The sequence below is a fragment of the Pithys albifrons genome, chromosome 4 (assembly GCF_047495875.1).
Source record: "Pithys albifrons albifrons isolate INPA30051 chromosome 4, PitAlb_v1, whole genome shotgun sequence".
In the NCBI taxonomy this organism is placed as follows: Eukaryota; Metazoa; Chordata; class Aves; order Passeriformes; family Thamnophilidae; genus Pithys; species Pithys albifrons.
Genome location: NC_092461.1, coordinates 4,931,227 through 4,952,462, shown reverse-complemented (window position 1 = coordinate 4,952,462; position 21,236 = coordinate 4,931,227). Strand labels below are relative to the sequence as shown.

Genomic DNA, 21,236 nt, shown 5'->3' with positions numbered 1-21,236 from the left:
GAGCACCCAGCTCTGATTCATCAGTATATAATTTTTTTCATGGCATTAATTTTCAGTATTTGCTCAGTAATGATTCTTTTTAAAATGTCCTTCTTGAGATGTGTTTTTTAATCTCCACTCTCTGTTAGGACAAGTACATGTACAAAATTTTATAGGCTTATAATTCTGTATGCTATATGTAAACATAAATAAAAACCTAGAGGTCAACATAAATAAAATAAAACTTTATTTTTTAAATAAAATTATGTTTTGGTTAAAGAAAAGATAGTGTGTCATTTTGTTAGTAGTACAGACAATTTTTTATCCAAAAGAATACATTGTGCTTTATTGTGTCATTTGTCTGAATACAGACTCAGTGGAATATCTAAATGATACCCTGCTCTGAACTCCAAGTTGAAAGTAAGTTTTTATTATACTTGAGGGAAACAATGGGTTCAGCTGCTTATTGCAAGGAGCAATTGTCAAGGGAGAGTTAAACTCAATTACTGTAACCATACTGAATAAAAAATACTGCCAAGAACAAAAATACGCCTGGGTAAAGACAGCTACTGAATAAAAAAATCGACATAAAGCGTATCAAATATTTATTTATCTGGGCAACAAAGGACTATGATACATTGATAGGCATGGAAACTACTGCCGGCACAACTCAATACAATACAACTATAACTGCTTCCAATATGGCCAGTGGAAATACAGGATACCAGGTGGTTCCAAATGTTTGAAGTTCTTTGGGAAAAAAAAAGGAAAAGAAAAAAGGGAGAAAAATAAAAACAAAAGAAAGGGAGAATGAAAAAAAAATGGGGGGGAAGGAAAGAAAAGCTAAATCTTGTTTTAAAAGACAATATTAATTTATTGCTCTGTTGGTGCTTTTGGGAGAAGGACAGTGGATAAAAATAACTTCTTTTATTTTCCACAACACATAAGGGTCGTAAAACCACTAACATGTTTAAAAACTTTGCCAGGGTCCAACATCACTTTATTTTATCTTCAATGAGAAACTAAATGTCATACTAATTATATATAAAAATTCATGGTTTTTTATTTGTTCAGCTGCTTCATTGTCGCCTTTAACATGCTACAACAGGGCTAAAAATGATGAATCCCAGAGAAAAACCCCCAAAAAACCTCTGATATCTAAATAAGTACCATGAACCACATGATGAACTAAGAGGGGAAGATTTAAAACCCACTAAACAAGAGGTAAACGAGATCACCAGATAAATAAAAAAAGGCTTAAAACAGACTCACCATATTTACAATTCCCATTAAATTACACATAAATAAATATATACATACATGAACACTGATTCCCTTATATAATAACCGTGAATCGTGTTGCAATAGAAAGTTCAAGTTGGTCGCTTTACCTTGGACAGGAAAAAGTTCTACAACTGAAGATATGACATGGAACTGCTTGTGTTTTGTGTTCAAGTTTATTCACAATACTGATAAAATGTCATCAGTCCTTTTTGCCTTTTGCATGTCTCCTGTTGCTGTTGTACCCTTTTCACTTTTTTTTCATTTTTAATATGGCTACAATCTTAACTGAAGTTTATGTAAGGGAAGGTGGTGATTCAGTCCAGTGAAGCTCATAGAATTTTTAAGTATTATTTATTTCTTTTTGGTTTTTTTTTATTTTTTAATATATTTTTAGAAAAAAAAGTCCTTTTTTGTTTTGTTTTGTTTTGTTTTTGTTGGGTTTTTTTCCTCCTCCTTTTGTTTTATTTAAAAAAAAGTTCACAAACTCAAGACAGGACTTTTTTTCTTTGCTGGCTCCGTCCCCCTGTTCTGTTCTCTTAGGCTCCAAACTGGGGTGAAACGATGGTGGCAGTGGGGAACAGGGGAGGCAGCGGCAGGTTTAAGAGGGAGCAAATGGAAATGTGGATGCTGGGAAAGGGTGTGGAGAGAGGGCAGAGCAGTCCTGCAGAGTCAGAGAACAGGACTGGCAGAAGGACGCTCATTCTGTTGCTGTAGCCTGGGGTGGTGGGCGCAGGGGAGAGGGAGGAGGAAGATGAATGGATCGATGGGCTATGAGGGGGAAGGGAGAGGAGCATGTGGAGGGGGGGCGATCCTCACTTTCGGTGCTTCTCCTCTTTGTCGCCGCTTTTGGTGCTGTTGTCTGTGTGGCTGTTGGGATTGTTGCTGAGGTACATTTTGTCCATGGCCTTGAGCGCCTCGGTGAGATAGTTCTGCAGGGCGGTGACGGCAGCACACACTGCCGGGCTCCCAAAGCCGTGCGAGATGAGGTTGAAGTGGGTCAGGCAGCTCTGGATGCCCGGCTCCAAAATGGGGTTGGGCCGCGAGTTCCCCAGGGGAGATCGGTCCTGAGCCAGCAGGTCGGTGAACTCTTTACAGATCTGTCTGTAGCACAAATGGAGCAGAGAGATAGAGGGAGGGAGGGAGGGAAGGGAAGAGAAAGGGGGAGAAATGAACCATCACTGGCAACAGCAAAGCCTGTGCATTCTCCCTGCTAGATTGCACAAGCCCCTGGATCAAGGGGGCTACTGCCCCTGAGCACACACACTCTCTCTCTCACCTCTCCCTCTACCCTAAATACATCCTTCCCCCTAATTCTCACACTTCCCTGGCACGCACAAACCTCTTCCCTGCACCTTGCATGCACACACAACTGCACACCACACATCATGCCCCAGCCCCAGTCAACACGCAGGCAAATGACAGGCACACAGAGACACACGCACCTCTTGCCTACCCCCGCCGACCTCCATGTCTCAGCCCCCCAACAGCATCTCCACAATCACACATCCCTGCTCAGCTAGACTTTGGAGCATATACGCAGTTTAAAGTTCCCCAGCAGGCTGGAGGGTAGTAGATGGGCTGCGATATCCAAAGGTAGGTTAAGTTATTTATCCACATCTAGGAAGATCCCTTTTGTGGGGGGAGTGAGGGGTGAGGGGAAAGTGAACTGCAGAGAGGCATGGGCCTCTTCCTTCACAGGTCTAAAACACACCTGTGTGTTAAGAAGAACGAGTCAGGGCAGAGAGGGGACTTGACACTTTAAATTAGGGTATTCTGAAACATTTTTATATGTACATCTCTATCTCCAAATCCAAAGGGACCTTTACACAGAGGGGAAGACTGACGCTAACCAGGGTCTGGAAATTTCCTTCCAGGGAGGTGGGAAGGGAGGATATGAGGGCACAGTGCAGAAGATAGGTTATATCATCCATTCACTGCACAAATGTTTGGGGAAATAACACACCTTATAGCAAAAGAGCTGAGAGGCGTGTTGAAACAGTTTGTATTCTAAAACCCCCATTAATGTCTTCCAGCCATAAAGTGTCTCCCATCTTCAGCCTGTGTCCTCTGGCACTGTGCCCTTTGATGACACCTCCATTGGTAATTAAGGGCTACTAAACAACCCTTTTAATTTCCAGTAAACATATCAAACCAATCTTTTCCACACATCACCTGGAAGTCTAGGCAGCCTCACCAATTATAAACTCCACTAGCATTTTAACTGCATACACATTGTCATTTAAAATATATTTTTGATAGCCCTATATTTGCTAAGTAACAGAGTTGCTTAGGCAGAAAGAACCATTGCTGATCTTAATGAACTCAAATCAGTATAATGTGCCAGTTTGATTTTACTGGCAATGGGAAGCCTTCCCTTTGTACCTAAATTGATAAGCTAAGCAAATGGGCTCAGAAAATGTTTTGCTGTGAAGAATTACTGCTTCTTTTGTAACTAAACATTCACCCATAATTTTCACAACTTGCTTTCAAGGTAATCTGCATGAACTGACTTGATGGAAACCAAGCTGGGTTACAGAGCTCTCCTATATCAGGAAGGCAAATACACCCCTCTCACAATTTGCGAAATCATCAACCACTGGCTATGTAGCAAACCAATATGTTCACACATAAAAGCCCCAAACATAGATTTATCCCCCTCCCTCATTTCTGAGCAACATGCCAGAAAGTTAAATGTCTTACTTTGTAGCTAGAAGCATGTTTTTTCTTGTGACTTGCTCGTTTGGATCGGAATGTTGTCGGTTGAGAAATTCAGCTACTGCTTTGGCAGGAAATTCTGTCTCACAAACGTACCCAAAATCTCTAGCTAGATGTACTGCTTCTCCTGAACAGGGAGGTATGGGTGGGAATGGAAAGAAACACACAGCTCATCAGTACACATACCACAGAAGTAAACATCCATTAGACAAAAAAACCCCAAACAAACAAACAACGAACAAACAAACAAGAAAACAAAAAAAAGCAGTGCACTCTGCTTGGGCTTTTCTTCCAAAATGCTTGGACTTTTTCTCTTTGGAAAAGGTAGGGCAAGAAATGCTAATCACAGCTTATCTTGCAGGATTTTTCTTTGCTTCAGTCCAAGGCAATGCAAATGTGTATTTTCATTACAATGTTACAAGTGAAATAAGAATTTTTAAAAGTTTACATTGACTAACAGATGCTTTTAGACAGACAGGCTCCATCCACTTAGAATGTGTGCTTCGATTTACATATCCATACCTATAGAGAGCCATTTATGTACATTTTATTCCCAGCTATTTACTCTGAAAATGTGTTTGCCTCAGCCACATCTCTATATTATTTTGCAATGCATCAATGATTAATATTGATCATAATTACTCCTAGAGCTCTTCTAAATAAAATGCATTAAACAGCTAAGTGTTTAAAATTTAACTTGATCGCATATAATTATATGTTCACCCCCAAACGATTAACCATGAGAATTTTAGGGTCATTCCACCGAGTCTGTCTGTTTTGTTGATTTTCAAATCTTTGGTTTTAATTTCCTGAACCAGTTGGTTTTTACTGCAGGGCTTCCTGCCATTAGCTCTAGCTCCGGAAGAACGCATGCGCCAATTAGAGCTTCAAAGCCTCAGTCCAGTGAGCTTGTTTCCATAAAATGGAGCGGATCATAAACAATAACAGTACTCTAGAAACTGCCTCATCGCTACAGGACTCAAAGCCCCAGCAATGTTTATACTATCATCCCCCCAAAATTAGCCACCATCGCTACGTTATCTGAAAATCAGGCCTCTGTTTTTTGGGGTTTTTTTAAAATCATTATTTTAAAGCCCTTGTATGTGAAAGCCAAACAGAACAATAGATTACCATAAAACCTTTTCCATATTCATTAACATCAAAAATAATGTTAAGCATCTACCAAATCTAGACTTTTTACAAGTTTTCCCCTCGTGATTTTTTACTACAGCGTGTTAATGCAATTGCAAAGCCTTTTCAGAAACATGAAGACGCGGTAATTTTCACGCAGTATAAATATAGTACGTTCACTAATCCTGATGGTTAAAGCCTGGCATCTCCCAGCGCTTCCTTTCCCATCCCTTTGAACATGAAACATTTCTCATAGAATGTGAAGCGACAACAAAACAGATTCTCGCCTACACAACTAAACTTAAGCTAAACCTGCACAGCTCAGGCTGAGCTTAAAAGCGCTTTGCAAAATGAACTAGTCTAAAATGCAGCTGAATCCGTAAGGAGAAAGGAAAAGGATCTACTTGCAGGCCTCGGGCATACTTATGTCAATTAGTGTGCCACAGCCACTGCTTCAAAACTAAATGACTGCAAACTCTTGAGTTTCCCATCTCCTGGTAAAGGCAGCATTGGACATCCCAAGGCATTAAAAGTAAGTTGCACCTTTTCTGGCCAGAGCAAAGTAGAGGAGACCGATATAGCCAAGGGAACATGTGTTCTGAAAATGAGAACCAAAAGGGAGTGGGGGCTGGTGGTGGTACAACTTTGAGGCTTTCAGGACACCATTAATTCATGGCTGAGGTCAAGGATTCTCAAATTAATTCAGGAAGTAATGGTCACGCATTTCTCAAATGCAGATGTCAGAAAAGTTAAGTGATTTACTGTTATGTGGTTGCAGACTGGGAGGGAGAACAAACTTAAAGTAGCTGCAGTTTCTGACATTTAAAATTGCTTGGTTGTCCACCTGTGGTAGAAGGACAGCGGTGAAGTCTTAGAGTCTCTGCTGCCTGTAACTTCCAAGTCATCACTCAGGAGTCTCTTATAGAGCTAAACCTGCAGCCCCCCTTCACAGGGATCCCTCACATGCTGCTCCCAATGAGATCTGCTTACTAGGTGGAGGGATTACTCACTTGAAAGCATGGTGGGGCCCTGAAAACATCTCTCAGAAACTTTAAAGCAAGTAAATGGTAGAATGCATTGCTGAGTCTGCAGGACTCACTCAAGCCTGTTTCAGGTTAAAATAAAAAGTAAAGGCACACAATGAACACGTTCTTTTTCTAAGACATAGAAAGTCATGCCCCTCCAAAAGCCAACAAGCAGTACTAAATTTGGAGAAAGACAAAAAACCCAAATAAAGGACCCAGCAACGAGTCTGCTCTCCCATTTGGCCAAAGCAACAGGCACATTTTCCAAACAAGCCCTCCCAGCAATCTGAATCACTTACCCTCCACGAGTGATGTGAGCAAGGTAACATTAGCAGCTTTACGCCTCCCAGCTGGCAGGTTTAGTCCTATTTTGTCCAGTTTCTCCCTCAGAGATCTCCCTCCATTTTTAGACTTCGCCCTGCTCCGCACAGAAAGGCATTGAGAAATGGAGCTCTGGGGGACAAGCACTCCTGCTTTGGATCCCACCCATGGATTCCCCCAGCACATCACCTTCTCACAGAGGGGCATAAAGGGTCTGGGCACATGGGATGGGATACATGGCTGTGGGTGGCTGAAGACCAACTGTTGCTGGAAGCTGAGTCTCACACATAGGGATGGTGCTTCGGATGTTTCCATGTCTAGGGAACAGGGGCCCTCACTAAAGTCTGGATCAGGCCAGGGCTGGTGGGGAGCTCTGAGGTGGCTGCCTGAGCTCCCAAGGCACCAAGGACCCAGGGGCAGCTCCTCCTCAGGTGTTACAGGAGGAGGCCAATTTGTGAGACGGGCAGCCCCCAGAACATCACTGCCCTCACAGCAAACACTACATAGTGCATCTGTGGCTTTTCAGCAGAGCCATCCTAAGCAGGACTGTGGAGAAGCAAGCTGCCTTAATTAATCCTGGATGTTATTCCCTGCCTAGGTGCTGCCTAATCACCTGGGTGAGGCCACAGAGTTGGGAGCCCATAGCAGGGTGCCTGCCAGCAAACCGCTGCTGAGGGGTGTGTGTATGTGTGTTTATGTGGGTAGTTCATCACCTTGACAGGGCAAGGGACACACAGGGACCCCCAAAGCGGGGCACTGGGGACCACACGAGGATGCGCGTTGCCATGGCGACGGTGCCCGGTCCCCCCATCCAGCGCCGCCGGCCGCGCGTGCTCCGCCCCCTAGCGGCGCCCGCCGCGCTCCCCCCGCGCCACCGCCCCGCGTGGGCGCTCCTCTCCCTCCTTCCCTCCCTCCTTCCCTGCCTCCCGCACGGCATCCCGCCCCCTCCCGCGTCCCCCCGCCCCTCACCTCCGGAGCACTCCGCCCAGCAGGGAGGCGTTGAGGCACTCGGGCGGCGACAGGCGTCTCTGCACTTCCGCCACCGTGACCTTGTACTTGGAGGTGGAGCTGAGCAGCGAGAGGCGGCCCGGCACCGAGCAGAAGACCTCGTTGGGGTTCACCACCCCGCCGAAGAGCGCGTCCTTGTTGATGGGGATGGAGGAGACGGCGTTGTTGTTAGACTTGGAGAGGGACACGGGGCCTGCAGGGAGGGAGGAGCAGGGAGGTGAGGGTGAGGAGCGGGCGGGAAGCCGGGGAGGGAGATGGGGAAGCACCCGAGCCGTTCGCTGCGGCCAGCCCGGCCCCGCACAGCCTGCGGGGCAGCGGGGAGGGAGCGGGAGCACCGCTCCGCTCTGTCCTCGGGAGGCACAGGGAGAGAGCGGGACAACCCTCAACCCGCAGCGGAGAAAATCAGCAGATCCCCGGGCGGTCCCCGCAGCCCCGACGGCAGCCCGGTGAAGCGCATCGGTGCGAGCCGTGTCCGGCGCCTCGGACCGGGCACCGCGGCTGCCGTGCTCACCCGGGCAGCGGCGCAGCTCCCCCGGGGCCCCGCCAGCAGCGCACAACTTCTGACATGGAAAACCCGTAACGCAGCGAGGAACCGGCACCTCAAAACATAGCCCGGTCCCTGCCTGGCGGCGGCAGGCTGGGAGATGCCGGGCCGGGCCGCCGCTCGGGTGGAGGTGCCCACCGGCCTCGGGTGGCGGCCGCCTTCCCTTTCTCCTCCTCCTTACCCCGCACCGCTTGGCGGGCGCAGTCCAACCAAGCGGGGGGCTCACTGCGTTTTGGATAGATCACTTGTGACATTAATAGCTCTGGGAAGGCTAATAGATACAACAGGAGTTAAACGAACTCTTGAGATTACTAATAAAAGAGCCAATTATCATGTCGACTTGGAAAGAGCATCTCTTAAGATTTATCCCTTGCACATCTAATTTGACGTGACAAAGGCTTTACGGGGAGGGGGTGGGGGGGCGGAATGAAACTTCAGGTTCGCTGGCTATACAGCGATTAGGGTTAGAGAGGAGAGTGCCTCTGCTCAGCACCTCTCCCATGGTGGCCGGGGTACCCAAATTCCAGGCGACGGCGCATCCATGGCACCCCTCAGAGCAGGCAGGAGCAAGCTATGCCTTCAGCCCCGCCGGTTCTACTGCATCAGTAGCTCCACTACACAACATCCAAACGCAAATCCATCGCTTTCCACCGAGAACCTCCTTTACAAAATGCCCTGTGCCACCCTTCCCCTAATCTTTCGGTTGTCCGAAGAAAGACGGGAAACCAAAACAGAGTGAAAATATGCAATAAATATTTTGCACGATTTGATGACCAGATTCCAAGCAATTCAATTCCAAGTGAAGCAAGCACACAAAGCCAACGAAAACCAAAACACCCTGACTGACAAACACCAGTTTCAGAAACTGGCCCCTTGTTCTCCACCAGCTCACCTCATCACCGCTGTGATTTCAATAGGAAAACCCGAAGGAAAGGAAACAACGATTTCACTTTCTCAGCCCTGTTTAGCAACAATGATTCAAGCCCGCTGCTCGGCCAGATGCAAGGGGCAAACCATGAAACCCAATTGTTCGCTAATGCACTAAAAGACCCAGTCGGATTTTCTAGATCATCTGCTAACATTTTCCTCGTTAACGACAACAATAATTAAAATACCCGGCAAACGTGGCCATTTAGAAGGGCGGATTTAAACTCACATCGCCCGTTTTCCTTTCTTTGCTTCCAACCTTTTGGCCAACAGTAAATGTCAGAGGAAGGAGCCCGGGGCCAGGGGGCTGGAGGGGAGAGGAGAGGAGGCCGGGTAAGTCCTCCCTGCGAGCAGTCCCCGGCCTGTGACGACATGTTTGGTATGCACAAGGAAACGGCTTACCTTTCTTAATTACAGTTTGATCTGGGATGTTAATACCGGGGTCTTCTACGTGCTGCAACAAAAGAAACAGGCAGAGATGTCAATGTACAACCACAACAAAAGGCAGACAGGGCCGAGGTGGGATGGGGTTCAGAAGTTGTGTGCCCCCCTTGCCCCCCCCCCCCCCCGCGTTACCGGGCACGATGTGGGGAGGGAAACAGATCCTGCACAGGGAGGGAGAGAGAAGAGGAGATTTGCGGGGATTTCCTTTATCGGGAGGAATCCTGCATCCCTCCCAGCATTACCCCCCGATCCCCAAGAAAAATATAATAAATCACTCACAAACCCCCGGGGCCCAAGTGGCCTCCAGCTTCTGCGGGCTCCCTCCTCCCGTCCCTTCCCTCCTCCCCGAGAAGCCTCCCCGGTGCGGCCCGGCCCTTCCCCGGCTCTGCGCCCGCGCCCGCGGGAGGGAAAGCACAAAGAAGCGGGGACCGGTGCGGGGCCGGGGGGAATCCACGCACCCCGCGTGGCCCCGGGCTCCCCCACTATTGTCCCCTCACAGGTTCCGCGGTCGCGGCTACAGCTGGGGTTCGCGCAGCACAGTCACGACGTGATTAGAAAGTCAAATGAAATCATGTTTTCTAATTCCAAAAACTGACAGGCAATATAATGTCTGGCTGTGTTTACAAATTAACGCCACTGCTGCTGAGATAGAAGATTTCGCAATCGTTACAAAACCCAGGCATTACCATTTAAAAAACTATTACTTCCTTCTCTAGTCTTTGTCCAACAATAATACCGATTCTAACATTTTCCATTCTGTCTTGGATTTATGCTCCTGTTAATTGTGCCTGATCTCAATGATTCCGGGTGGATGGTACTAAGTTGCTTTATTACAGGTTTTATTATACTCAATGCTCTCATTTGTAACTTGCCTAAAGTGCTTCTGGATTTAAGTATAATTAAATTGAGAAATGTTCAGAAATGACTACTGCTGCAGTTCTTGTGTTTTAACTATATGGGGAAATATGATCCCTTTATGCATGCACCCTAAACCCATAAAGTAAATGTAGTGTGGCATAATACTTTTATTTGTGTTATTTCTACACATATTCCATACAGGAAGGACTGTTAAGTTTAAAATCCCACAGAGATATTTATGATTAAATAATTTTCACCATCTACTTGACTTTCTTAAATATTTAGCAGTCGTTTTTATTAAAGGTTAACTGTTGCAGCAATGGAAAAAAAATCATAAACGACCCTCTCAACCTAGATTTCTGTAAAGGACTTTTTTTTCTTAAACTAGATAAAATACCCTTACAAGATACATCCTCTTATTTTGTACTTTTCTTTATGAAGCCTGCTGATTCAGTTTTACAGACAAAAAAAATGGCTGGGCTGGTTCAAGGATTTAAACCAGATGGCATTTGGTTTTCACGAAGTATAGCAATGCTATTAATTCATAGATCTGCAGAGGAGGCTTCCCGAATCAGCCCACTGCCATGGAGCACAATTGAGGAGAGGGAGAATTCAAGAGAACATTTTAGGACATGTTCTTCCTACAGCAATCAGGGGCTTGCAGTCAACAAATTAGTTTATTCTTACGATTGCCTCCATGTTATTTTATATCAAGTTTAAAGAATCGACCTGCTTTTAACGGATCCAAATTGCTTACTAAATCCTCCACTTTGGGAAATGTATGCGTTTATTGCAAAACTGCTAAACACAACCAGCAATTTTCTGTGGCTAATTTAGCCAGATGAGGTCTGTAATAAATTCACTATTTTCCCCAAGTATAATTTACAAAAGATTTCAAAATGACCCCCAAAAATAGGTAAGTTCATCTGAACATTATCCTTGCAACACGAAACTGTACTCATTAAACTGTCAGCAAATATATTGTTGTAATATTTGATCCTGTAATTTGGGATGGCATTTCAGCAAAAATCACATCCAGATACCACAGTTCCCTCCTCCTCTTTCCTTCTGCAAGTCAAGCAGCTTTGGTCCCTCAGCACAAGCTCTGTGGGCTTTAATAAATTTATTGCCATGTTCTAATTCCATTTACAGGGAGAAACCCAGAAAGATGAACTTTTATCATGAGCTATCATGTTGCATAAGGCCACTTTTCTAACTGAACAATAGCCCTGGCTTGCTTTGTAAGTAGCCTGTGCACTAATGTCATGCTTAATTAGAAATCATTTTTAAAACCTGTATTTATCGATAACAGAATTAGGTCCCCCAAATAAAGCATCCTCCAATAAGCTCCCAACATTTAATTTAATATAGGGTGTAGCAGGTCTGGCTCAAATTCGATAACCTATAGGTAATGATTTATGAGGTCATCCCTTTGCACTGCTACTAAAAGAAGGCGGCAGCATTTTAGTATACCTCTTCCCTGATTTGTCAATTAATTCCTTTAGAGAAGAGGATCTGCCCATACCCTTTATAACTTTGGATGTGGTTATCCCATATGCCAATCCTGTAATCGCAGAATGTCTTAGGCCACTTTCACCCACTTCCTCCCCCCCCCCCCTTTACATTTGCTTGTGAGGACATTTAATGAGATCTTGCGTTTCAGACTTATGTTTTTCCCAAGGCAGCAAGAAATCCCCAAATGCACGGCCCTGTGGTGATATTATATATTCTTCCAATCGTAACAGCTTATTGTCATTGAGAAGGAAAGATACTGTTAACGATGACAGTAATTTGATTTATTTATATTTTAGCGGGCGAGTTACTGGGGAGGCATCGCACGGGGATGAGCTGCGAGAACCTATTGTTCTAGGTGGGGGCTACACTTTTCCCGGGGGATGAGAGGGGGGAGTTCTCTTCTTCCCTCCCCGTTTTTTTGGGGGTGGGGCGGGGGTCCCCCTCCGTCCCTCCCCCCACTCCCCCCCGACGTTGGGCTACCGCGGGTAGGGGGACGGCGAAGAGGGACGAGCGGGCCCTGGGTCAGCCCCTTGGCTTACCGGCACGTCCTCGATGGCGTGGGGGATGGAGTGGAGGGGCAAGTCGGCCAGCCCCGAGCCCAGCCCGTGCGGGGCGTGCAGCAGGTCGTCGTGCCGCCGGTAGTCCCTGCGTGGGTCGAGCCCTGAGAGCTGGTGGGGCAAACCCCGATGCGTGTGAAGCAGCCCCGTTTCCTGGCTCTGTCTCTGTCCCGGCCATCCTGGGTGCTGGGGTTGCGGCTGGGCATGGAGGGGGTTGAGGCTGTACGGGTCGTTCACGTGGGAGTAGGGGTCCTGAGACTGGGGGTAGATGGGCTGGTAAGGGGGGGGAAAGTAGGGCGGCTGGAAGTCGGCGTTGGGGGTGTGGGAGAGCGGTGGGGCGCTGGTGTAGGGAGACTGACCCACGGTCCCCAACTGGGGTAGCCGGGCTGTCCCGTTGCTGGTACTGTCGTGGCGCTCCTGAGGTGGGGAGCGGGAAAGGGGGGCGGGGGGGTGAAGGGAGGGGAGGAAGGAGGGGGGAGGGGGGGGGAGGGGAAAGGAGGGGAAGAAAAGAAAAACAAAGATAATATCAAACTGATTCTCCTCAAAATCGGCTTGAAAATTTCATCTATTGGGCAAAGATGGGCAATTCATGCACTCCGAGGCAGAGAAAAGCAAATCTGGGGATTTCTCTGCCTCTAATTTCCCTTCGCAAATAATTAAGAGGCAGTCTCACTTTTTAAATAGCAATAATAACGGCAATAATGATAACAGCAATAACAGCAATAATTACAACAAGACTGCTTATAATAAATAATAAAACATTGCGGCGATACAGCGTGGATTCCCAACAGATCATGCTCCGGCATTTCAGGAGCAGGTATTTCCCGCAAATAAGAGAATAATTCATAAGCTAGCATTATTGAAATAATAATTCTACGACAACCCAAAATCCTCCCTCTGGCACTGAACAGAACCGAGATATATACTGTCGCTAAGATTACCAATAACGCGCCCCAAGAAAACCGTGGAAAATCCAAGCCCACTGCCATTTTGTTACCAGAAGACACTGAAATAGGCTCCAAACAAACCGGTCGTTCTCCCCAAGAGTTTTAGAAATGTTTCGGGGCGAAAGCACTGCCATGGTCCCCCACCTACGAGGAGAGCCGTCCCGGTGTCCGGCCGAACTCCCTGCTCGCCAGCGGGCGATTTCGGAGCGGAGCGGGCGGCGGCGGCCCGGCCGCCGGGGAAGCGGAGGAATGCGGCAGACAGCCGGGGGAAGCGCCGCCGCCCCGACGGGCGAGCGGTACCGAAATTCGCCCGGGGGTTTGAGTAGGCTCTGCCGGCTCTCGAGGCCGGGCAGATGAGCCCACATATATATCCGGGAAAAAAGGAATGGCCTCCATTGAGAAGGATTCGAGGGAATGAACCACGATCCCGAAAAATGGAAACGAGAAAGCCGAAGATACTATGCTTGCAGGTGGCAAAGTGAAGGAATCAAAGCGGTAGGGTCCAAGCAAAGCCTTTTGCCGCTCGCTCAAAGCAGACAAATAAAATAAAATAAAAAAGAAGCAGGGAGAGTGAAGAAAAGAAAAAGTGAAGTGAGAAGAGGAAAAATGTAAGCCACAGAATTTATAAAAATGAAGGAAAGCAAAAAAAGCCCTCTCCGGAAAGCTGGGTGAGAAACCCCCACCGCCACCGCCGACAACAATAGCAACACCCAGCGCGCACCGAACCCCCTCCGAGAGAAACGTGAAGCAACTCACCATAGCCGAAAAACTGTGCACTAACATCTGCGAAGATTCGGGGTTTACAAGTCAAGGTAGAAAAAATAACAAAAAGGCAGAGGAAAGGGACCGGCGGAGCGCGCAGCCCCCGGCGGAGCCCCGCGGGTGCGGGCGCGGCGCGGGCGCGGAGGGAGCGCGGCCGGAGCCCGGCGCTAGGTGCGGGCGGCAGGACCGGGGCGCCGGGGCTGCTCCTGCACCGCGGGCGCGCCACGATAATCCATCAGAACTTGCACCGATCTCTGCTGCCCTTCATCGGGTGTTGCCAAGGCGAGCTGTCTGTCCTGGCGCGGTGTGAGTATTCAAAGTTGGTTGCTTTTTTTTTCCTTTTTTTTTTTTTTTGCTTTGCTCTTTTTTCCCCCTTTTTGTTTTGTTTTTAGCGTGTGTGTGTTTTTTCTTAATCCTTTTTTGTTTTCCTCTGTCTCTTTCTTTCTTTTTCTCCTTTGACTTAGCTGCTCCTTCACTTGAGCTCCTAATAACAGATCTGCTGCCTTCCTGGAGACTCCTAATAGCAGATATTCATGACTATTAATATTACACGAACACTTAATAAGGGAAGAATGGCTGGAAATCGAGCGTGAAGCGAGAAGGCAACTCAAGGCAGAGCCTGTTCTAAATGACGTCCATTGAATGAAGAATCAGTGTATCTAATCAGAGATGGGGGAGAGGGAGAGGGAGAGAGAGACAAAAAGGGAGAGAGAGGGAGCGGGAGAGAGAGAGGGGGCACATGCTGCTGCGTCTGACGAATCACAGGAAAGGGGCAACATTTTAAAAGGTTGCAGGGCATGCAAAAGTGAAAGAGAAAGAGATCCGGAGAGAGGGAGAGGGTGGGAGCCAGGAGGGGGGTGCAGAAGGGGGGGGAGTGGGAGAGACGGGCAGAATGAGAGAGGGGAGGGGGCGCGGGATCCCCCCTTCCTTCCTCACCTTCCCTTAGCTTCCCTTCCCTTCTCCTCCCTTCCCCTCGGCTGCCGCCTCCCCGTGTCCCCAGCCCCGCGGTCCTTCGCGGGCGCACCTCGGGCTGCGGCTGCTGCGCGTAGCCGGCCTCAAAGCCCAGGGAGAAGAGCGGCTGCTGGCTTCCCGCTTGGCTCTTGCCGCCCTCGGCCGCCCCGCCGCCGCCGCCTTTGCGCGGGGTGGGCTCCGTGGGACCGCCCGTCGCCGCCGCCCCGTCCATGCCTCGACGGCGCCCCGCCAAGGGGCTCCCCAAGCCGTTGCCCCCGCGGCGGCCGCCCTGCGCCGCCGAGCCCGCTCGCCTCCGTGCCCCGCGTCCCGGAAACCGGCTGGGAAAGTTTTTTTGGGTGTCTCCCCCTCTGGGTGTCAGCCCTCCTCCTCCCCCTCCTCCTCCTCCAGTTCGAGCCCAACGCCGAGGTCGGTGGGCGACCGGGACGGGGGGGCTGGGGAGCCCAAGGAGCATCCGCCGGGCTCCCCGCGGCCCCCCTCTCGGAGGATCCGGGAAAAGACGGGGGAAAAAGGCAAGAGGCGGTGAGGTGGGGAGGGAAGGAGGGCGGGAAGGACGCAGAGGGTAGAGGGAGACGGGAAAAGAGGCAAGGCGAGCGCTTCTCCCGGCCCAGACAAGCCAGGGCTCCGGCGCAACCCGTCGGACTGGCTGTGCAACTCCCAAACAACTCCCTTAAACAGGCACCGCTCGCCGCCGCCGCTGCCCCGCCGCAGCCGCCGCGCCGCCGGCGCCCGGCCCAACGCTCCGCCCGCCCGCCCCGGCCCCCCGGCGCTCCGGCCGCCCCGGGCACTGAGCGCGACTGGCCGGGTTTTCATGCCCCTTTTCTGCTTTTATATGGCTTGGGTATTTTTTTCTATTCTTCTTCCTTTTTTTTTTTAGGCTTGTCCTACCCCCGGCAGGGTACAGCCACCCTTTTTTCATTCTCTCTAGAAGTCAACTCACACCCGTAACCGAGGAAAACACGGAGTTCCAACCCCACACATATGCACAAAAGCCGGGGCGGGGGAGGGGCGGGTGGGGGGCTCGGCGGAGCGGCCGCTGTTCCCTCCGTGTTTGGCAACACCTCGGTGCGAGGTCCCTTTAACACAAGGCAACAAAAGCCATTTGCGATGAAATCCACACGCTCGCACGTGTGCACACTGGAACACCGATCCTGAGGGAAGGGTGGAGGAAGAGACACGCTTTCCACCCGAAATGCAGCTGAGGAACATATATCTTTGTTTTTCAGGTTGAAGGGAAAAAAAAAAGAAACAAAAAATAACCCCAAAAACCCACAAACCCCTGACACCTAACTCGTAGAAATCAAGTACCCGCCAGCGAGTGAATCTAAAAGCTCAGCTCCCACATCGGGACACAGCTTCATCCCAAACTCCTCGATCCGGGACTAGATTACCAAAAGACTTAGTCGGCGCTGAGCCTGGCGAGTCCTCTGTTCCTTTCCTAAGCTACAGCATCACCCAAAACAGCAGCAGGGTCGGACAGGAGTGTGCCCTCTTCGACCCAAAGATGCATGTCGGCAAAGCTCCGCCGAGGCTTGGGGGATCTTCCCGCGTGGGTCACGACCAAATAACAGCGTTCTTTTGCAAAGTAGAGTCCTTTATTGCGCGGTTTGAACGCACTGCACAGGCAACTTTTTCGAAACGGGTGACAACAGTATTCGTTGGCTTAAGACTAGGCATGGGTCCTGGGCATCGTTCTTCATTTTTCTCTTCTTCTCCTTTTCGCCAAATTAAAAGATATTTTCCTCTTTCTGAAATACGGATGCACGCACAGACACTTAGAGAGATGCGCGCACACAATCTGTGCTGAACGTCTCCAAAACCAAATGAGGTGAATTAATTTTTTTCCAAAGCGGTTAAAATATTTCTCAAAGCCCTGGGAATGTGGCCCTGAAAATTAGAAGGCTGGGAGAACACCACTCCCAAACCCATGATTTCAATTCGGCAGCTGACCCCTGCAAATTTGTGCAGCTCGGTATAATCAACCCACAACTACACCGAAAAGGCTGAATTTAAGCTTCGGTCCGGAACCAATTTATTGGGATGCCTCAGGTACCTAGAGTGTAAGAATAATTCTCTTCCCTTTGTCTCTTTGCCCTTTCATTCATTCATCCATCCATTCATTCAGCCAGCCACCTATCCAGCCATACATATGGATGAGTGTAGCATCCTACAAGAGCCTTATCTACGGAGGATCTACCTATAGACCAGGCTGCTGATGGATCCTGTTTGCCTTTCCTCATACACTTCCGACATAGCGGGTTTCCACAAGCCCCGAAGTTCCTGGGGAAGGACCCCAGCCCCTCTCCGGCTGCAGGACTGCAAGGAAGCCTGACGACGGAGCAGAAGTTTTCCTAAACGAAATTGAGAGACGGAAGGATGCTGAAGGCTCCCGCTCGCAGCTGCGGGGCCGGGACTCTGCCCGGGCCCGGGGGAAGCGCTTACCTCACATTCCTCATACTTGATATTATCCGTCAGTTTCCAAAGCATTTTCATGGATTGGCGTGAGAGAGAGGATTTGGTTCTCTCTGCCTTGCCTCTCTCCCTACGGTGGCGGTGCCGGGCGGCGTGGGGAGCGCGGCTGGCGGAGGCTCGGCAGCGCTCCCGTCCGCGCTCGGAGATCTCCCTCTAATGGTGGAAAGTTTTCCCTTTTCCAGCTCTTTACCCACAGTCTAATCGCCTCATTAGCATATCAACAGCCCAATTGCTCGCCAGCACAACAACCTGCAGCGATGGACACAGGTAGAAAGGACCAACGAGCAAGGAAAAAACCAAATAAATTGGCGGGAAAAAAAAGCTTTCTCCAACCTGTAGCCCCAGAGCGGGTTGGGGGCACAGCGGGCCCTGCCTGCCTACGGGCCGCCGCTCCCCCCGTGCGTCTACCTTCCAGTAGAGAGGAAAGTGGCCAGCGAAACCAAAGAGGTGACCGTCCCCTCATCTGCAGAGTTTGGGACTAGCCATGGAGACACCCCATGGGATTTACATCTTCCCCCCCTTCCCTTTCCCTCCCCCCCCACAGGGGCTAAAGAAACCAAAGCAAAGAGGAACGAGACTCGAGTCTTGCTCGAACGAGGTTATTGTCTGCGGATGCTTCTGTTGCCGTCTGGATTTGATTTGATCTTTGGTGGATATTTGAAAAGCTGCTTTCCTTCGCAAACTGTTTTTTTTTTCTTTTCGGCTCTATTGGCAATTGGTCTTTAAAAAAAAAAAAAACAACACAAACAAGTCCAACATAACCTCCCATACAGAAGTGGGAGAGTGGTAAAGTGAATGCAGCAGGAGCCAAAAAGTCTTTTGCAAGCACTTGAGCAAAGGGACAAAATAATGACCACAATAAAACTTTGGTTCTTTCTTAGGTGGAGAGCTTCGTTTGCTTAACAATGTGCCGCTAAGTGATCGCTCAGTTCACCCTCCTGGGGGGCCACTTCTCCACCCTTTTTTTTCTCCGGGTGCCCAGCCTTGATCCATCCACCGAAAGGCTTCGTTTTTCTTCTTGGTTTTTTTGGTTGTTTTTTTTTCCCCCTCTGGGTGATTTCGCGCTGCTCCGAAGGCGAGGCATTCCCTTCTCCGTGGGGCTGGCGTGTCGGGCCTGGCACAGCTACCCACGCTAGCCGTGCCCCCAGGCGTCCCCAGGAGACGGGCATCCCCATGGCTGCCCGTGCACCTGGCTGCCCTGCTGCTCTCCGAAACTTCTTTTGCCGACGGCAAAACCTGCCCTGTTGGCCTGGAAGACCCTCCGAGGGTCACCCCTCGACGTCGGAGGAAAATGTACTGCCTCTAGGAGCAAACGGTCCCTGCACTCCGCGGGGTACCCGCGGTGGGCCCTCGGAGAGCCCTGCACACCCGTCCCCATACTGGGAAGGGCGGCAAAGACCCCGGGCTCCCGGGACTGCTTCTTCACACACACACAGACACACAGACACACAGACACAGACACACACACACACACACGTCTATGGCCCCCAAATGGATTTTTATTTTCCCTTCCCCCCTCCTCCACCGCACCCCCATCCCCTGATGCTCTTTTTCACCAGAGCTTTTGTCTGACACTGGCAGGAGAGTAAATTGTTGTTTTTACTCCCATTGAGGTTCAAATAGAGCTGGCAGATTAAGCCTAGTTAATGCCCGGGGGGAGCGAAAGGGGGAAATGAGAAAAAGAGGAGGGGAGGGGTGTGACGAAGGGGCCCATCGCCCCTTAGCGCCGTCCTGTCGGAACCGGGTGGGTCGGGAAAGCCTCCCACCCGGGACAACTTTCCACCCGCGGCCGCCTGGGACTCCCGTGGGCCAAAGGCCCGATCCTTCTGCTTCCTCTCCCCAGGTCCGGGCCGGTGGGGCTCAGGGTTACGAGAGGAGGGGGAGGCTTTCCCCAGGAGACCCACACGGGGCAGGGGGAGGCGGGTCTGCGCGGCCCGGCCCCTCGGGCCAGGCAGGGCGAGGGGCCTCCGGCAGCGCCGTGGACAGGGACCGAGGAGGGCCGAGGTGTAAGGAAGAGTCGGGAATAGATTTCAAGGCAGATAACCCGTAAATACGATTGCTCAAGAGCTGGCTTCAGTGAAAGAAAATAAAATAAAATCCTCTTTTGATCGGCTTTTTGCACCGGTCTGATAAAAAGATACCAGCTCTAACAGTAAAAATAATTTAAATGATTTAAAAGATATTTTTGTATACTGCATTTTGTCATGTGTCTCCCTTCCACTTTTTTTTTTCTTTTTTAGACGACTTGCTGCTACCCCGAAGAAAAAAATTAATAAGGCAGTCTGGAGAAAGAATTAGTTGAGAGATTTGAAAAGTTGGGATCAGAAAAAGAAACTTGGCTCCCATCTGGAACTGGATTGTCCTGGGGAATAATTAAAAAAAAAAAAAAAACACCAAAAAAACAAACATAAACCAAAGTTCTTTTCGCGAAGAAAATCCGGAGTGCCTGAACATGACGGTTCGTCTTCCCTTTCATAAGCCGGCAGACCGCGGCCATCCGGCCCTTGCGGACTGGCATTAGGGCGCTGCAGGGTTTCTCAACTGTCTCCCGGTTTGGGAGTCTCCGTAACTTTGCACATGTCTCTCCAGTGGTGCGGGTGGGTCTTCTCGAGTCCGTGGGGCCGCACGAGGCCCCGGAAGGCCCCGTGTTTCCCGCCTGGCCTCTTTTGCTGGTGGCTTCTGCTTTTTTCTTTAGCTCATCTCTGCGGGAGTGCTTTCTACGGGCGCTCCCGGCGTCTCTGCTGCCGGGTGGGATCCGGCAGCGTCATTTTTCCACGGGACAGGCTCGAGTGGGAGCTCTCAGCCACGTTTCAGCCCCCGCGGCGCGTCCCCGATGCGTGGCGGGCCCTCACCGAGCGTCCCCGGGTCACGGAGGTGGGTGCGGGCCCTGCCCCGCGTGGGGACACGCCACGCTCCGTGGGCAGCCCCAGGGCTTCGCGGCCGCCGCCAGCCCCGGGCAGAGGGACGGCGGGCGGGCACACGCCACCCTTGGCCGGCCCACGCAATCGGGCAGCTCACGGTCGGGTCGTGACACCCGCGGCGGCGGAGCAGCCCTCGCCCCTCTCGACCCCTGGCCACCACTCTACCTGTTGCAATCGGACCTCACCAGTGGCCCCAGACAGCCCCAAGCACCGGGAGCCGCAAAACACCCAACCCCGGCATCAGGTTTGGCCCCGCTCCCTCCGGGCCCGTCCTGTTTCTCGCTCCAGCCTTGCCTCCCGTCCCAAAATAACAATAAACCCCCGCAGGGCAGGGGGTCGCCTTACCTGCCAGTCCCCCATTTTGGCAAGGACAGACATCCTGGCTGCGGGCTTCGAGTCTCCAGGTCCCTGCTGGTCATGGACTGCGAGGGCAAGCCACTCGCCCGGGACGCCTGTGGGTAAATCCTCCCCTTACCTGCGCCGGGACTCTCTTACCTGGCCATAAAGAGCTGGGTACTCCCTGCCCGCGCCTGCGCGCTGCCTCCGCGCAGCCTGCGCGCTGCCCCCCGACACCACGCTCCCACCTCGCCCGCCCGGCCCCGCCGCTCCCGGGGGGCACGGCTGCCGGACCCCCGGGAGGCTCCCGAGCGTCCTGCAGCCGCCGGATCCCTGCCCGCTCCGCCACCCTCTTCGCTGCCCCGGTGCTCTTCCAACTCCGTGCAGGGAGCCTGGGTGCCTGGTGGCGGCCGGGATGGGGGTGGGTAAGCCCCCCATCTTCACCTTCCCCCAGGGGGCCGGGAGGATACCTCGGGAGCAAGATGCCAAGGAGTGCGTGCACATAGTAATAAATAAATATT

General features: G+C 50.6%; 1 protein-coding gene across 8 annotated transcripts; it reads right to left on the bottom strand.

The window, feature by feature from the left end:
• Nucleotides 1–203: 203 nt before the first annotated feature.
• TFAP2A (transcription factor AP-2 alpha) lies at nucleotides 204–20,957 on the bottom strand. Of its 8 annotated transcripts, none has more exons than XM_071553276.1 (8): nucleotides 20,725–20,957; nucleotides 12,668–12,725; nucleotides 12,291–12,566; nucleotides 9,337–9,388; nucleotides 7,425–7,656; nucleotides 6,434–6,552; nucleotides 3,964–4,105; nucleotides 204–2,364 (listed from the first exon to the last, which is right to left on the bottom strand). In XM_071553276.1, exons 1-8 carry the CDS (start codon nucleotides 20,796–20,798, stop codon nucleotides 2,076–2,078), a joined length of 1,242 nt encoding a protein of 413 aa, XP_071409377.1. In that variant the 5' UTR covers nucleotides 20,799–20,957; the 3' UTR covers nucleotides 204–2,075. The 8 variants fall into 8 exon arrangements, with proteins under 8 accessions (XP_071409377.1, XP_071409378.1, XP_071409376.1 ...); XM_071553277.1 differs by lacking the exon at nucleotides 20,725–20,957 and adding an exon at nucleotides 17,429–17,952; XM_071553275.1 differs by lacking the exon at nucleotides 20,725–20,957 and adding exons at nucleotides 14,012–14,534; nucleotides 15,042–15,115 and having other exon boundaries at nucleotides 12,291–12,725.
• Between the last annotated feature and the right edge of the window lie 279 nt (nucleotides 20,958–21,236).

What these genes read in the sequence shown, in the direction of transcription:
- TFAP2A (XM_071553269.1), bottom strand. Translation starts at nt 15,440, where the DNA reads ATGCTCCTTGGGCTCCCCAGCCCCCCCGTCCCGGTCGCCCACCGACCT. An exon ending in GCTCACATCACTCGTGGAGG is followed by an intron (nt 4,106 to 6,433) that starts GTAAGTGATTCA and finishes CTCCCTGTTCAG; the next exon opens with GAGAAGCAGTACATCTAGCT. An exon ending in AACATGCTTCTAGCTACAAA is followed by an intron (nt 2,365 to 3,963) that starts GTAAGACATTTA and finishes TTTGTGCTACAG; the next exon opens with ACAGATCTGTAAAGAGTTCA.